The 18,433-nt window shown below is 42.1% G+C and overlaps 1 protein-coding gene across 1 annotated transcript in view; it reads left to right on the top strand.

Moving 5' to 3' along the window:
- Positions 1-705: 705 nt before the first annotated feature.
- Positions 706-18,433, top strand: part of CMTR1 (cap methyltransferase 1) — a 50,896-nt gene continuing 33,168 nt past the window's right edge. The window contains 8 exon segments of the mRNA XM_032462981.1: positions 706-794; positions 796-844; positions 9,134-9,285; positions 10,802-10,960; positions 13,519-13,611; positions 15,110-15,181; positions 16,260-16,354; positions 16,471-16,543. Of these exon segments, the coding sequence (XP_032318872.1) occupies positions 711-794; positions 796-844; positions 9,134-9,285; positions 10,802-10,960; positions 13,519-13,611; positions 15,110-15,181; positions 16,260-16,354; positions 16,471-16,543 (777 nt within the window). The 5' untranslated portion in view covers positions 706-710.

An 18,433-nucleotide genomic window follows, 5' to 3' on the forward strand; every position in this document is an offset into this window, starting at 1 on the left:
TCTTTTTTGTGGAGGTGGGTTCTTGTTCTTAAAATTATTGTTCTTGTACCTGAGTTCTATAATATGGCTATCTCTGGTTCCGTTAACTTTCTCACTCTTTGTTTTCTCAGTCCTAAGTCAACCACTGCTTTCATTCCTTACTCCGTTTAAAAACTTCCCAGTTCTTTCACGTTTTCAAACATCCTGGTGTGACCTGAAAACCAGTATTTGTATCATATTATGTAATCTCTTAATTGTCCTGGTAAAATAATAATGGTGATGAAACAGTCATTCTGGGATTTTTTTTCACTTTGGAAATATTTGTTGATATTCATTAGGTTTCATAATTAGTTTCCAGTATACATTGTTGTTACACATAGCCAATGTTGCATCAAAAGTGTAGAATAACAAGTACTCAAGATCTTTTTATCCCTATGGCTTGTGAAGTTGATCCATGACATTTTGGTATCTGACACCAGTGGCCTAGAGGTCTCTGGATCTGGAGCACTACATTTCCCAGTAAAACTTACAGCTCTTATTGAAAACCAGAGCTTGGCTAGCATCCTTCTTGGACCTTGTTCTGAGGAAGAAGCTATTCAAGTGCTGGCACTGGGAGCTGTTTGGAGTTGCCAACTTTCATGCCATTGATGGCATATACTTTGGAATCCCTGCTGTGATCCTGTGGCACTGACAAGGGCAGCTGACTATCTGGATTTGTGGTTGCAGTAACAATGAAGAGGAGAAATGATTCAGAATGCACTGCCCCTATCAAGAAACAGAAAAAAAGAGTTGCAGAGCTTGCCCTGAACCTCAGCTTCTACATCTGATGATGAACCTCCATCTTCTGTCAATCATGCAGCAAAAGGTAAGCTTGCCTGTGTGGTCAGAGGCCACTGATCATCTGGTTATTTGAATTCCTGATGCCTGAATTGGGCAGAATACAGTCCCCTGCCCTTTGAAGAAAATTAATCAAATTTTACAGAGATATTGGCTATAGACGCTCTTCCCTTCTGCTGTTCTCCTACTAGGAATGGGGAACTTATTTTAAATAAAAAATTGTAATTTTTATAAGTATGTCTTAGTTCTGTTGCTGGTCCTTCAGTAGGTGGCACTCTTGCTGCCTTAAACCAGGTGGAGGTAGTGATGTGCATTGAGCACCCTGTGCTCTTAATAGCTGTTAATGATCCTGGGCTCCTTTCACGGGGCTGGGCTCTTTGCTGCAATGATCTGGCCTAATTCCCCTTAGGTTTTAGCGTTTTTGTTTTCTCAATTCCCTTAGCAGTTTTGATCAGAAACACCCAAATGAATTAGAGCATTCCGGTGTTCACTGTTTACGTTAAGCTCTAAGGATTTCACTGATCCTGGTTTAAACTAGGATTTTGCTTTGCCTGTTTTTTAGGCTTATAGACGTTCACAGTTTCCACAGGTGCTTTCTGTGAGAAATGGTAAAGTATCTCGGAGCTTGCCTGAAATACCAAACAATTAGAAGTAGTTCAGTTTGCATTTACCTTGGCTTGACAGCTGTATTAATTTCCTGGGGCTGCTGTAACAAAGTACCACAAACTGGGAAGCTTAAAACAATGGTTTATTCTCCACACTTCTGGAGGCCAGAAGTCTGAAATCAAGGTGCCAGCAGGGCCTTGCTCCCTCCCAAGGCTCTTGGGAAGAATCCTTCCATGGCTCTTCTAGCTCCCGGTGGTTGCTGGCATTCCTTGGTGTTGCTTGGCCTGAAGCAACATAACTCGAGTCTCTGCCTGTCTTCCCTCTGTGTGTGTCAGTGTTCAGATTTCCCTTTTCTTAAAGGAACATCAGTCATTGGGTGAGGGCCCACCCTATGACTTCATTTTAATTTGATTACATCTACAAGACCCTGTTTCCAAAAGCCATGTTCCCAGGTGTTTGGTGGACATGACCTTTTGGACACTATTTAACCCACCCAGTTCACTAGTAGTCTTGCATTTTGGATCCTCTGCTGGATCATTGGTAAATTGGAGTGAAATTTGGTAACAGATTGGTGACTGAGAGAGTGAATCATCCTTTGAGAGTGGTAGAAAATACAGTTTATTCTCAAGTGATAGGCTAATTGAAGGGCAGTTACTCAGCTGTACTGAGAAGCAGGTCCAGAGAAAAGCTTAACAGGCCTTACAGCTAATGATGTATTTGGTGCGGCTGTGGTCCCGGCGGAATGAGAGACTCTTTATAACCTGTGTGGAGATGCACGTACCTTTAAAGTTGTCATGGTAGATTCTAGGGTAGGTGAGAAAGGCAGTGCATGTAGTTGAGCTTATTAAGTGGGAAGCCAAAAATATATTGGGCAAATTGGTTCTAGGGACTGTTGAAGAAAGGGAGTTTTGCTTCTCACCAGGGATTTGAGCAACTTGATGAAGGAGTGTCTCCTTGGGCTGTGCGCTAGGGTAATGGGAGAAATGGCCTGCAGGGGAGAAAAGGAGAGCATGCCTGAGGGGATAAATGATACTTAAGTGGTGGAGGTATCTGATTCTAAGCAGATATAGGGAGATATTTCCTCTCAAGAGGGAGACTCCCAGATAGAGGAAGGTGTATAGTTAAGGATCTTTCAAGGGAATCAGTCTAATTTAAATTTCTAGCTTTTAAAAATGTGACTGTGAATGGAGATTATCCCCCTCCCTCCCACAAACTTCCCTTAATTGTACCAAATAGCTTTAACCTTTTCTAGAAGTAGCACCATATGACTCAGTCAGGATTGACTATTGCTGTTGTGTGTACAGAATGGAAATTTAGAGGTGGCAGGACCTTGTATGTGTCTGGCAATGGTCCATTTGGTCCGTTTCATTTGCAGAAAATGAGGCAGGAGGCAGAGGCAAACAAGCATTGCTAGATTTCCCTGGGTCAGCTAATTCTAGGAAGGGGCAGCTCCACATTAACACAAAAACTCTGGGGGCCAGAGTCTGGTGTCTTTATCAACTGCCCTTCGTGTCCCCCTTCCCTGTCCCCTACCACCCCATGTCTGGCATGGAGTAAATGCTCAGTAAATATTTACTGACTGGAATTGATAGAAGGCAACAGTAGTATCTTTTCCAAGAAGCTTAAAATGCTTCACCTCTTTGCCCAGCCCTCCTCCAGTCTACAGAGGATCATTTCATGAAGTACTTACCATTTATACCACCTCCTGTTCTGTATTGGCCCCTTTTAGGCATCTCCTGGACAGTGTGCCCTGGTAGTTTACTTGTCTTCCCAGAAACTACGTATCCCCTGAGATCTGTATATAGTTTTCCTATTCAGGTCGTTGCATTAAAGCAGATGTGTTTCCTTTTGCTTCAGCCACTTCCGCCTAAACATACTGTCAACAGATGATTGAAAAATGCCCTGTAGGGAGTACAAATAGAAAACCCAAAAAACAGTAGCTGCTATTTCTGTGTGTCTGGGTCTTGTTTGTGTTTCCTCTGCTGGATCAATGTGATGACTAATTAGTAGATCTATTTATTTTAATCAGTTTGTTTATTTTACATTATCGACAAGGTAGCTGCATTGCCCATCAGAGACTGACATCTGATCAGACTAAAGAAGGAGAGGGATGTTGTCATGGCCACTGGGGCATCATATGTTCTTTTGAGTATTTTAAGAGGAGTTTGAAAGCATTTTCAAGCCTAAATAAACTCTTGGAAATTTGCTATTAAATAACAACCTTTTGAAGCACGGAGAGGCAGATGGAGGTCATTTTGTTCTTTTTGGTTTGTTTTTCACAGGGAAACTGTGGCCTAGACCCCAAGACAGTTTACTTTTCTCCTTAGTTGTGCCTCTGGTGTGGGCTCCTGGCCTCCCACAGCATGTTGCTTTGGAAGTTGCCAGGCTCCTTCACCGGCAGCACACTAAAAGTGCCTTCCCCTCTACCAGGTTTAATTCTTCCCTAAATAGGCTATATTCCCTGAAACACCATCGTTTTCCTGCCAGCCCAGATTCATGACCTTAATCAAAAACTTCCTTTATCGGTATCTGTTTAAATTGCTCTAACGAGTTACCATTTGTCCAGCATGAAGGAGAAATTGAGTGTTTAAACAGGAATGAGTGTATTCCACAGCAATTGTTAGGCAGGATGTGATGTTTATTAAAATCATAAGTTATTCTTCTGTGTCTGTGATGCCGCTCACCTTGGCCATTAGTGGTTGGAGCTGCCCCTCCTTGTGTGTTGTCACTGTCATTTTTAATCTTGGCATGTTTGACCTACTGTTCTGTTGTGAAAAATTTTGCCAGTAGCTAGGAAACCTCTCATTCTCTGCAAAATGAGCCCTTTTTCTTTAAAATGACTAAAGAGTAATGATTTCTATCAGGTAGAGAAGAAATCTTAAATGAAAACTCTAAATAATGTTTTTGCGCGCTCTCGTAGGTTTTAGAAGGGGAGCTCCCGGGGGAGGTAAATGGGAATGCCACCCAGCTTTGGCAAGTTCTTAATGAAACTAATGATTTTAATAGAGTGACCTTATTACTCCTGTTAATTTATATCCTCATTACAAGATTGTCTGCTCAATGTTTGCTAAATTCTTATCAGTCTTGGGAGGCTAAACCTTCTCTCTAGTTCCTGCTGCAGCCAAGACAGTTGTCTCCTTTTTATCTGAAAAGAGTGGCCCCAAAGGCCCAGGGGTGAAAATGAGTAGTGGCTATGGCAGTCTGTGGACATTAGGACTAATCTAGGGAACTTTGTCTTAAATCATGTCAGGCTAAAACTTGACTTCAAATACCATATGAAATAAAAGAAAAATAAGGCTTATCTGCTTATCCAGCACACTTCTTGATCTTACAAAGTAGGATGATATTTTAGCTCCCATCAACCTCATGCTCAGAACCTGGACAGGACAGCTGTATACTAGGTAACACCTAGGGAAGAGGAATGGAGTGGAAAGATCTTTGTGCCATAGTTTGGTCTGGGAATTTTGCACCAGAGCCACCAATGATTTGTATAATGAGCCTTGCACCCAGATTTGGTTCTCCCTGTCGTCTTGGTCCAAAAATGTTATGAAGACAAAGAAAACAAAAGACTTCTCTCTGAGATCTGAGGGTGGCAGGAACTGTGCATGCCCAGGAAAATTTATACCATTGATGGGCATCTGCTGATGGATACTCAAGCAAATCTAGCAGCCTGGCAACTCCTTAGAGCTGGACCAAGAGCACACTGTCCTTTGAGAAGGAAAACAGGCTTTCCTCATCTTCATGTAGATAGACCAGTGAATCTCCAGTTAGCTAGTGAAAGAGAGAACAACTGATTTAACATTGTTGCTTCTAGGACCCTGGATCCCTGGGTTCCCTGGGGAAACTTTAGGGCAGTGCTCAGGGAACTGCCCCTATTCCTGTACTAAGCAGTACAGGTTGGAGCCATGGAAGCAACTGAGTGAAGAGACTCTGCATCTTTGGAAGCACAGTTCTCTAGCATGTGGACGCTCTGTTGCAGAGCACATCTCTCCTCCCCATGGGCGATGAGAGGCCCAGGCTTAGTTAGACTTGAGCTACTCAAGTAGTCTTTCCCCTCAAATCTGCTGTCCTCTGAAAATTTTTCTGGAAAGGAACCAAATTCTTCACAAGGCTTAGTACAATACTTTATTTCTTTAAACTAATATATTCTTATTTCTCACCCAGAAAGTGCAGAAATGGCAAAACAGAAAGTAAATATCACCATACCTCTCCGTTTCCATGGTTACTCATTGTCAATGTTCTGGGTCTTTCCTTCTGAGTGACACTCTCTGGCACTGTGATGTGTGCTGGTTAGCAAGTCAGCTCTTTATTGATGGAATTGGACAGCCACCTTAAGAGGATGAAGGCAGATTTGATGCCTCTCATTCAGGGATATTCTCAACCATAATTCCTCCTTGTTAACTGCTTAGGAGCCAGAATTTTGGTTTTAAGTTTATTCTGATTTTTTCACACATGTTCATCTGCCTTTCTTTTGCAAAATGTTATATCCTTAAAAATGCATATTTACCTTAGATAATGTATTTTTAAGCTCTCTGAGGGTAGGGTTGTTACTTTTGGGTAGTACTCTGTTGTATATAGCATGGACCTTTTATAAAACAGGTCCTGAACCAAAGTTGTTGTCTGATATATTAAACAATATCCGTGGTTCTTTGACAGACCTGACTGATGTCCTCTTTCGGCCTACTGGTGTGCAGAGTGCTAAATAATGGTCCGGGGGGCTCAGTTGTCTTTTAGGGTGTAGATGTTCCATCCTCATGCTTAAACTTTTTGTTGTTTTTGTCATTGAGCCTTTTTTTTAAAAAATAAAGACCTCGTTTTTTTAGAGCTGCTTAAGGTTCACAGCAAAATTGAGAGGAAAGTGCAAAGGTAACTCTTACACCCCCTGCTCCCACCAGAGTGGTACATTTGTTACAACTGATGAACCTACGTTGACACATCATTATCACCCAGAGTTCATCATTACCAAGAGTTCTTAGTTCACATTATGCTTCACTCTTGGTGTTGTACTCTGTATGGATTTGGACACATGCATAATGACATGTATCCTTCCTTATATTTCTGAGGGCTGAACATCTTGCACTACATGTATGAGGTGTTGTAAGAGGAAATGTCCTAAGGAACTGTATACTCAGTAGGTGCTTAGCAAAGATGACAACTGGGTGACAGTTCTTTAAATTCACTATAGTGGGCATTTAATTTCTGTTAAATGCAAAGCCACAGTCCAGGTGTTGGAGATAGAAAGTTGATTGTGACACAGTCCTTTCTCTTCAGGAGTGACCCTGTCCTGTGGGGTGGCATGTGACGATAACTGGTTTTCAGTGCTGTGCTGATGGTGTGAATTCTGGGGCTGCTGGAGCACAGTGGAAGGGAGAATCAGGCCTGGGGTGCTGGGGAAGGCTTTACTCTTCTCTGAAAGTCACTCCTTAGCGAGTCTGTGTTCTCATAGGGAAATGGTTGGACCAGGGCAGACAGGCTTTAGAATTATGATGTAATCCTCAAGTTACGAGTACCTGTATAGTGGCCACGTAGGGTATATAAAGACTTATTTTACACGGCTGCCCTCTGCCTTTCCTCAGTCCCTCAGCCAAGCTTTGACTCAGTTATCTCTTCTCAGGGACTTCCTTTCTTCCGTAAAGAAATTGTGCTGCATTGCTAAGTTAGTTTTTTTTTTCTAACATTTATTTTAAATTTTAATAGATAATATATTCACATGGTTCATAAATTTAAAAATATAAAAAGATGCCAGTATAAATGCTAATGATATAAAAATGTATCAACTGAATATCAAGTTTCACTTCTTTCATTTTCACTTGTTCCAAGCAATCATTTTTGTATTCTGTTTCGATGCCTCCACCCTCACATGTGTGGATAATCACTTTTATTGGTCTTGTATATCTTTTCTTACAAAAGCTCTTTTTGCAGTTACAAGAAATAAAAATGTATATTCTAACTGTCCCTTTTTAGTACACAAGAGTTAGGATGCCATGCTCATGAATATAATCAAGGTCTTCTCTTACTCAGCTGATGATGTGCTTTGGTGATCTTACCATTTCAATGCACAGAGTAGAGGTTCCCAAGTTTTCTTGGTTCTTGGCACTCTTAGTGCTGCCCTAACTTTTTTCACCATGCCCCTAAAATACCAAAAGAAATGCCTAACAGTTTAGTTTATTAAGTATTTAGGTCTAAGTAACAAGCATTTATAAACTGAAGACATTTTTAAAAATTATATTCTTAAATAAGTACAGTTACTTATTAATGAGATTTGTATACTGTTGAGCACTGTACAACTTCTCAAGCCTTGGGATCAGAGTGGGTACTACCACCCTTATTTCCTGGTCTGCATTCCTCCTGGCTTACAATTTGTACCATTTTCAATGGGAATATTTACCAAATTGTTTACCAATATTTATTTATTTATTTATTTATTTATTTATTTACAATTGAAGTACAGTCACAGTGTGTCAGTTTCTGGTGTACAGCACAATGCCCCACTCATGCATATACATACATATATTCATTTTTTATATTCTTTTTCATTAAAGGTTATTACAAGATACTGAATATAGTTCCCTGTGCTATACAGAAGAAACTTTTTTAAAATTTATTTTTATATATAGTGGCTAACATTGTAAATCTCAAAGTCTCAAATTACTTCTTCCCACCCCCTTTCCCTATGTTTACCAAATTTTTGAGATACAGTCTACTTCCAAATTTGGGTGGGTTTGCCTGAGAAACTACCTGAATAAAATTAGGTTGGGTTGAAATATCTTTCAAGTTAAGAGATTCATGTATCTATTAAAGAGAGGGAAAGACCGTCACACTATCTAGACCATGGATCATCCCACTTTTGGCCAGGAGGCAGGTAGCCCACCACTTTTGGCAGCTGCTAAGGTGGGTTTTATTGGGAGTCTTTGGCAACAAGGTTGTTGCCAATGCAGATAAAGGTTTGGCTCACTGAGGCCAGGAGCTCCCTCCTGGATGATTCAGGCTCAGCTCCTCTATTTTCCGCCTCAGCTGGTGCTGTTGCCTAAAGCACCCTTCCTCCCTGTCCTCTGTTTCTTCCTTTTCTTGTTTCCTTCCTGCCCTGTCTTCCTCTTCCCCTTCTCTTTTTCCTTGCTCTTCCATTTTCCCTGGGCGAGCGTGCTCTTTTCTGGGGCTGTACTATAGACCCACCCTCTTATCTATGAGTTTGAAGGACTGTGAAAACTTGAAACTAGGAAATTAAACAATCAGAAGCTATTAGTCCCATGATAGAATTGTTGAAAATGAAACCAGGTATCAGTATTTCGAATTTGATGTTCAAATAATAAACAGCAGCAGCAGCAGAAATAATGATCCTATCTTCAGTAAATACACCTTATGTTCGACGGTGTACTTTCAAATACATTATTTCATTTAATCTTCTTCAAACAACCCTTTGAGGAAGGTATTATCATCCCAGTTTTTTAAGGGAAGAAATTGAAAGGATGGGAAAGGAAAACTGATATTTTTGAACTCCCATTTTGTGTTAGGTACCATTAGGAACCTTCAGTGACTTGCCCAAGATTACACTGTTAGTAAGAGATAGAGAATACATTTGACGTGGGTCATTTAATGAACTTTATGTGTGCAATGCATGTACTGAACATTAGTCAAATAAATGAATCTTAGATTTCTAGAGGTTATTTTGTGCCATAAACTTATGAAAACGTTTTCCTTTTTTCTTTTTCAGCATCTACTATAAGCCTGAGTGGATCTGACAGCGAGACTGAGGGAAAGCAACGCAGCTCTGATTCTTTTGACGATGCGTTCAAAGCAGACTCTCTTGTGGAGGGAACTTCTTCTCGATATTCCATGTATAATAGCGTGTCCCAGAAGCTTATGGTATGTCAGCACTTGGGTTGGGTTTCTAAAACTCCATCAGCAGAGTGAGAGAAGAGAAATTGTATTGGTATGAAAAGAAGCAAAGCTAGGGTATGAGTTTTCCCTCTGCTTTCCAGCTACTACAATTTAGTGGAGAGAGTGTGACCCCTGCTTGATAGAAGTATCACATTTGAATCATCCATAGGAAGTGGCTGCTCAGGGCTGCTTCTCCCATTCTGTCCAGAGCTGGATCACCCTTTGGTCTCCTTAAGTAATGAATTCTTAGGAGCACATGTGAACATAGTTCCCTACATGTGTGTCAGTGGATAAAGAGGCTTCATGCTGTGATTTTTGCTCTAGTGAGTGACTTCAAAAGAAATAACTAAAATCCTGCTCACTCCCTGGTCCCTAAAATAAATGGGAAGGCCCAGTTCACCTTCCCCACTTCCATACCCAACTGATGTATCACAAGAAGGGAGGTGAAAAGGAAGACCTGCTTATTTGCCTCATCAGACTTTAGTGTATGTGCAAAGGTTAGAGAAATCCAAGTTTGCCTTCTTTCTAGCTTCAAGAATATTATAATTAACTCCTCCATTTTCAGTTGGATTCATTTATGTATGAGAACTGTCACTTTTGAAGTTATAATCAGGATTCTGGTTTGGGGGCCAGAAACTTTGGGGCCGTAGAAGATGTGGAGGTTTGTGATTCAGTCAGACTCTTGGACCTAGGGAAGGATTTGTGGCTACTGTAGGAATTTCATCCAGCTCTTGAACTGGTAATACCCCTTCCATGGGGAATATAGACCTTCCAGGGGAAATCAGGTCTTAGTATTGGAGCCCTTTTATTAGACAAAGGTCTGTGGGTTTTGGGATTCTGGTCTCTGGTTTTTGGGGTACGTACCTGGGCCCAGTGACTTTAGAGTTTAGTGTAAGCTTTTTAGTTAGTTGTGACATTTTAAAAAATGTTTCTTTCCAGAGTCTTATAGTACCTTCCATACTTCAGTTTTATATGCAGTGGTTTTTCAATTAATCTCTTGATTAAGTGGGCTCCTACAAGCCCTCACTGTCCTTGCCTAGTAAGGCCATTTGACTGGCTAAGGGTTAAGGTAGACGTTATTGCTCGAAGCGGTTCCATTTTAAACTATGTTCTATTTATCAACTCTGCTATAGATCCACTTCTCACTTCATCAGACAAACTAGCTGGAAGGGTGGTTGTGCAAATGTCCAGTGAGATTCATTATGTGCTCTTGGTGTCTTTAATTACAGCTCTGAGGTCTTCCTTCATTTATCCAACTTCGGGTTGCCCTAGACTTTCACCTCCAGAAGAGACAGCCACTGGGCCCACAGTTAAACTGCAGTTATTTATTTCTGCTGCTTTTCATTAGGCTAGAAGGAAACTTCAGGCCTTACTCAGCTATATTTCTCAGGGTTTAGCATAATGTGTGACACATGATAAAGGCTAAATAAATGTCTGTTTATGTAAGTGCTCTGTTATTATCTGTTTATTTATATAAATGCTCATTACTTCTCTTTTTCAGGCTAAGATGGGCTTCAAGGAAGGTGAAGGATTGGGTAAATACAGCCAGGGTCGGAAGGACATCGTTGAGGCCTCTAATCAGAAAGGTCGACGAGGCTTGGGTCTGACGCTGCAGGGCTTTGACCAAGAACTGAATGTGGACTGGCGAGACGAGCCAGAGGTAACGGTGTGGAGAGGAGGAGACAGGAAAGCTACCTGTGTGTTTTTGATTTGTGGCTTTATGTAGCTATATTAACAAACTGGAAGTCTTCAGAGGCAGTATGATCAGGGTAGTGGGGATTGGAACTAGTTTCTTACATGGAAGGTACTAGGGGTGTCCTGAATGGAAAACAGGAGCCTGGGGGAGGTATGATGGGATGTAGATTTGTTTCCTGTTGCTTCATGTAGGACTGTCTAAGGCGAGTGGGTAGAAGATGTTGGAGGGCAGAGTATGTCTCCACAAAGTACTTTAATAAATGGATACAGCTTTCCACCAGTGACTAAGGAACCTAACGAGCTAGTGAGCTCCCTCACTGAAAAGATTCAAGTGGGCCAAATGGGACCCACTCTTCCATTGTGTGAGTAACTGGATCAGGTCCTTGCACCTCCATAGGTTTATGACATCCCAGTATTAAATAGTTGTTTGTTTACGCCATATAGCTTTTATATTGTGGGTTTAGGCTGTTTATCTACTTGGGTATCAGTTTGTTTTAGCCCCAAATCCCTTTGAAAAGAGACTTTTGTCCCTTTTCATGGCACAGATAATGTTGAAAGTTTATTTTTATTCATTTATTTGTACCCTACCTTGTTCTACAAAGGATTTGAAGTAGGTATAATAAAAGCGCCTAAAAATAATGGTGAAATATTACCATTATAGAGTTGAAACTAGAGAAAATAGAGTACGAATGTCTCGTCTTTGCCATAGTTGCTGTAGTTGAGCTTCACATGTAGCTCTGAACTCTAGAAAGTTGATATTTTATTTGTCTCCCTGATGTTCCAGTTCAGGAAAGAATTCCTGTGAATCCATGCATGATAAAAGCCTAAAAAGGTGTCAGAGTAAGATGCTGACAAGCCAGGATCTCATGGGTCCTGGGGGTGATCTTGCTATGTTACCTTGTAGTTGTGAGGAGATGAGAACCAGCGAATTGCAGATAGTTAAGTGTGGAATAGGGTAAACATTTGTAATTGGATGCTAGATGTAGGTTATTACCTCAGAAATACTTGGTGTTTTCCACGTCCTTATTTGTGTGAAAACAAGTAGAGTCCTGATCCTCTCAGTGGGGCAGAATTAGAACCAACTTTGCTAAACTTGAAATCTGAAATTTGCTCATAAAATCTGTTTTAATGGAGGCGAGCTGTTGAAACTCCTTTTTGAGAAAGGCTGTCCTAATTACCATTTACCATAATTCACTTTTTCTCTTACAAAAGATGCCCTATCTTTTGGTTAAGAGTTTGGCTCAACTGTTAGTTGGTGGCCACTTCTTTAAGGTAGATGAGTCTGGATGACCTGAGGTGAATGTCTTATTTCTTGGGGTCACCACAGGGAGGGTGCTCAGTGACCACTGCAGCCTGGGAATGTGGAGTGCCATGTGTGAAGCTTTGGACAAAGTTCACTGTGTAGGTAGCCTTAATGTTCAGACTTCCATGAGGAGTCTTGAGTTGGCTTTTTCTCTCCAAAGGAGCACTCAAAGTGTGCATGAGCTTTTTTGTTTCTTTAGAGTTTATAATTCACAACCATTTATACTTTAAAGGTGATGGATTTGATTAGGGGAGAAGCCATGATTCACTGCCAGATTCATTGACAAAGTCTTCAGTAATTTTTCTTTTAAACTTTTTCTCTGTTGATGGTGGTTGGCTTGCCCTCAAGACCTTGCATTGTGATACCATTTTATGCCTTTCAGAGCATGTAATATTACCTTTAATCTCATTGCTTCAATTCGCAATAGTGAATCTCTTCTCCACACTTGCTTGGGAGGGAATATGTGGAGCTGCCGTGCAGGTTAGCCACCTGTTTAGTTTTTATAAGCCATGTCTCTCTAGCCCAGTGAACTTAGCCCTGGCTGCACATTAGAATTATCTGAAGGCTTCAAAAATGTGCTTATACCCAGTCTCCACCTCAGGCCAACAGAATCATACACTCTGAGGGTGGGGCCCAGGCATCAATACTTTAAAAAAGATCTGTAGATGATCCTAATGTATAGCTAGGACAAAACCCACTGTTTTAGCTTGAAAAGGAAAGTAATGGAAAAATTAAGAGGAAGCAGCATTAGAGATGCCAGTATCTGCTCTGTCTTGGAATGAAAGGCATCAGAGGGTGAGACTGATTGCATTGAGTCTTCCTGATGTAATTACCTTCTCACAGACTTATATCCTATGTGTACTTCTCTGTGTCCCCACTGCTCTGATTATAGGCTTCTTGAGTTAAGGACCGTGTCTTTGTAACTCTGCATTCTGAGCCCTTAGCCTATAGTAGGTATTCATCAAATAATATTGGAACAAATGAAAGGAACTTGGAAGTTGGGGAAGTTTCTAAGGATTCAAACCAGAATTGGAGCTGGCCTTCAGAAATTAAACTTTAGAATTCTGCCTCTCAATTCTCATGTCTGACACTGCATGTGGCTTCAGCTTCCTGGACCTTTCTCACTCTGTGTCCCTCTTGATGGGGGAAGCCCTGGTGAGTTGGGGCATAGCCCTGAGGGTCTGTCTTTCCTGACTTACTTGCCTCTCTTTTGTTTGCAGCCCAGTGCCTGTGAGCAGGTGTCATGGTTCCCAGAATGTACCACTGAAATTCCTGACACTTGGGAAGTGATTGATTGGATGGTTGTGGGAAAGGTAGGATTTCGGGAAAATATACTGTGAGTTCTTGGCACTTATCTCCTGACTTTTCTCCTCCTCAAGTCTGCTATGTACATCTGTATACTCACAGTTTAAGAAAAATGTGAATCTGACCATTCTGACAGGAATAAAGTTGTGTCAAGAGGGTGTGTCAAGGGCTTTATGGATGTGCGCTTGGGAGATGTGGCAGACAGGTTTTTATTCTCTTAGTTTTTTAACTTGCAAAGCAGCACGCAATGTATAATTTCTATGTTCCTCATGGAACCTTCTTAGAATAGCTTATTATACATCTGTGTATATTCTGGTCACTGCTGGGCACTGTTCCAGGTAGATAAAGAGACACTATCCCTGTCCTCAGAAAGTAATGAGGGAGTTGTTATAGAGGGAATTTGTTAAATCTCCTTCTGGAAAATTGTAAGAATAAAGTAGATAGCTATACCAAGTCAGCATGGTCTAAAGAGCAGTTCTTTCTAGTGTAGGGGCCCCCAGGGATCCCCAGGACACTTTCAGGGAATCTGCAAGGTTGAAGTTATTTTCATAATGATACTGAAAAGTTATTTGCCTTTTTGCTTTTAATTCTCTCACAAGTGTCCAGTAGTTTTCCAGAGGCTGTGACATGTTATATCACAACCAATTGAATGCAGATGTGGACAGGAGAGTCTAGCCATCTCATATTAAGCCAGATATTAAGAGATTTGCAGAAATGGAAAATAGTGCCACTCTGCTCAGTAAATTTGTGGGGGGGGGGGCATATAGTTATTTTTCATAAACATATGCTATTTATGTTAATACAACATTGTTCTTTTAAACTGAAATAATAAATATTTAGTTTTATTCAGTTTTAATTTCTCATAATAAACCTCTATATGTGTGTGTGTGTGTGTGTGTGTGTGTGTGTGTGTGTGTACATCTCCCACATAGTCAAAAGCACTTGGGGGTCCTCAGTGATTTTGAAGAGTGTAAAACCTTAGAACATTTAAGTTTGAGCATCAGTGGTTTAGAGGTAGCCTCGCTCAGACATGAGGTTGGACTTGACATCTCATGATGCTCCCTCACCCTTGTTTTCTGACACTACCAGTGTCATAGTCAGTGCCTGGTGTCCTGCATTCGTACTGATCACAGAGGAATAGGCTTCCTGGTTGAAGGACAGGCTTCTGTCACTTGGGGCATTTCCCTATCCTTCTGCCTCCATGCTATAGGGACAGACAGCTTGGATGTCTCCTTCCTGTTTGCTTTTCTCAGCCGCAGTATTCGGAAGTCTTATCTCCATATGGTGCTCTAGTCAGAGTACCCAGGGGGCTGTTTCATCTCGCAGCCATCTGGAGTAGAGCCAGAGGGATTTAGAATTTTCTCTTTCCCGCCCCTCAGGAATTGATGTTCTTTGGCAGGGACTCAAGCCCCTTTTTGCTTTACTCACTCAGAACCCTGGTTTCTCCACTCATCCCCCAAATGCACCCTCACGTGGTCATTATTGATTGTTTTCTTCTCCCTCTAGAGAAAGATGATTATTGAAGATGAAACAGAGTTTTGTGGGGAAGAGCTGCTTCACAGTCTGCTGCAGTGTAAGGTAAGGAAGGCTCTGTGGCTAGAGCTGGAGTTGAAGATTTTGTGTGATGGGCTGTGGTGAGCTTTTCCCATTCTTTTGAGTCAGTTGTGGGGTGGCTGAAATTTAGCTAAGCTCTTTCCTGAGAGCAGGTGTAGCTCATGGTGACTGTCCTGCCCTGTGGTATTGTACTGTCCTTTGGCCAGTAGCCATGAAAGGACCCACTTAATTTCAGTGGGTTGGTTCATTATAATCCTGGCACAGTGAAAGGTTTGGAATCATTGTTTAGCATCAGATAGACCTCAATTCAGATCCTAGTTTTGCAGCTTTATTCCCCCCTCCCTGTGACCTTGGACCAGATTCTTTAGCTGCTCTGAGCTTGGGTTTCCTCATCTGTAAACTGGGGAGAAAATACTCATCTCCGAGGGTTGTTATGAAAATTAAGTGAAATAGTTGGCGTGAAGCTCCTGACACACTGCCCTGAATGTTAGCCTCCTCTTGCCTGGGGCAGAATGAACCAGGGAACCTCTGAGGAGAAAATGGGTTGGAGAAAAAACAAGGTCTCAGACCACCCTCACAGAGCTTATTTTTCTAGAAGGTATAGTGTTGGGAATATCCTTAAGGTGACTAGAACGCAGGCAAAGTGAGGCTTCTTTTTTCAGAGAAAAGATTAGGGAAGAAGGGTTTCCTACTGAGAGGCAGATGCCTTCAGAAAACCCTGGTCTTGGTTTGTCTTCCCTCTCTCTGGTGGCCTTTACGTCAGAACTCTGGTCCCTTGGGAAGTTGCTGCTGGAGTGGAAAAGCAGATTTGCTGTGAGGGTTAGCAGTGTCAGGAGGTGGCTCTGCCACTTATTAACTACTTACCATGTGCCAGGCATGTGCTTACTTCCCGTTTATTTTTAACCACTTTATAGGTGAGGTAGTTGTGGGTCAGAGTGATTGAGCAGTTTGTCTAGGATCGCACATTTGGTCATTTCGGAGCTGGGACACAGCTGGAGCCTAGTTCTTAGAGAGCTGTGACTTGGGCTTCTCATGCTCTTAAGGCTCCTGTCCTATCCTGGAGGGTGATACTCACCTTGAGGCTGTGATTGTCTCTGGGCAGAGTGTGTTTGATATCCTGGATGGGGAGGAGATGCGGCGAGCTCGGACCCGGGCCAATCCCTACGAGATGATCCGAGGAGTCTTCTTCTTAAACAGGTTTGCTGACGTTTCCCTCCCCTCCCCTGATGTACACTGTTCCACCTTTTCATTAGAGCCTCAGCTATCCGTATGTCTGGTATTCAGGTGTGCTTTTCTGTCTTGCTTTGTTGCAGGGCTGCAATGAAGATGGCTAACATAGATTTTGTGTTTGATCGCATGTTTACAAATCCGCGAGACTCTTATGGGGTGAGAACAAGATTTTACTTCTGAATTCATAGTGCTGAATGGGCTTAAGCTCCACTGGCTCAGAAACTGCCATTTGTGCAATGCTAGGAGAGTATCCTGCTATGTGATAGAGATGTATTTTGTGATAGAGATATATTTTGCTCTACAAGGTAGGCTTCCATGGTGCTTCCTGTGGTCCCAGGAGTATCCCAGTAAGCAGCTGTCTATACAGGCCCCAAGTCCCAGCCCCCAACTCCGTAGATCCTACTGCTCACTCCAAGTGGAGGCAGTGGGGGCATGCAGCAGTGGAGAAGGGATATTCCTGACAAAATCAGCAGCTGTGACATTTAGGCCTAGGGAGCAGGGACGTGAGGCAGTGAGTTTACAGCATAGGCCTCCCTTCAGCATTCATTAAACATGTATTTATCCAGGGCTTTACTTGGTGCCAGGCACAGTGCTAAGCACAAGGAGTATAATTTTGAAGGAGATAGATGTGATCTCTTTCCCTGTGTGCTTAGGTTCTGGACATTCTGGTGGATTTGAGAGCTGTAAGGGGTTAGATATTTGTATGGCTTTTCTGTGCTCACTGGTGTGTGGAGGCCAGTTGCCATCGCGGAGCTTTGTCCCGCCTTCTTCCTACCATGAATGAAGAAGAGTATGAATACAGTTCAGCCCTCCGTGTCTGTAGGTTCTGCGTCCATAGGTACAGAGGGCCAACCATATAATGCCATATTATATAAAGGAGTTGAGCATCTGCAGAGTTTGGTGTCTGCAGGGGCTCCTGAAACCAACCCTCTACAGATACTGATGGATGCCTGTATACAGTACTTACTGTGAGTTTATGTTCCAGATCAAAACTTGAGACATCATCTGATTTGGTTGCTGTTTCTGGTATTAGAGGGCAGTACTCGGGGTGATGTTTGAATGTTGAATGGAATGTGGCATCTTGATTCTTTCAGTGCTCTGTTTAAAATCAGTATCATGTCTAAAGATCTGGGCTGTGTTCAGTGAGGGGTCGGGGCTCAGGAGGTGCAGCAATTAGATCACAGGCGGTGCCACTTAGGTTCACACCTTCTTTGGGTCTCAGCTGCCTCATCTCTGAAGTTAGCCCTTACTAACCTGCCAGAGGGCTAGGGTAAGACCAAAAGGTTTTTAGGATTTGTTCTAGCTCTAAGATCTGTGATTTCAGATGTGGCCAACTTTCCCTTTCTGCCTCTCTGAATAAGCTTTGTGTAGGATCATAATTACCAGGTTTTGGCCCTTCTCAAGAAGTGGTGGAGCAAAATGATTTTCTGCTTTGCTACATCTCATTTTTTCTGACCCTCCATAATGACAGAGAAAGAAAAAAGAAAATTTCATTCTAGCATTCCCTTCAGGGTTTCAAAGTATTTTTACCCAGTCCTAGAAAGTTAGTTCTCTTTGACAGTGAAGGGGCCTGGAAGCAGCTGTTCCTAAACCTGTTTCTGCTTCACTCACCCTCCTTCCACTAGGCCCCTGATCATCCACCACTTAAAGAAACTTATTTTCCAAGTTCTTTAATGTTTCAGCTTCGTCTCCCTAATTGCTTCCTCCATGATGGCAAAACTGGCAGTTAGACCCCTCCAGCCTTCAGTTGTTTCTCTCTCCCAGGTCTCCGTCCCCATTTTCCAGTACCAGTAGGCTGCACAAAAGGGCTTTTGGAATTAACATCTTGGGAAAATTAGGTTGATACAATGTTGATTTAATTTTCTGAACTCCAAATGATTTCCTTTAAACCCTGCCTGGCAGAGGAGCTCTGTCAAGCTGATGGGAAGTCACACCGTCATTTTGGGCTTTCTAATGTAAACGCCTGCAGCAGCTGGTATCTGGTTATTGTCTTTTGCTGTCATGAAAATGAAGTAGGCACCAGGGTTGTACCATTCAGATCAAGGG

The sequence above is a fragment of the Camelus ferus genome, chromosome 20, assembly GCF_009834535.1.
Source record: "Camelus ferus isolate YT-003-E chromosome 20, BCGSAC_Cfer_1.0, whole genome shotgun sequence".
Classification (NCBI taxonomy): Eukaryota; Metazoa; Chordata; class Mammalia; order Artiodactyla; family Camelidae; genus Camelus; species Camelus ferus.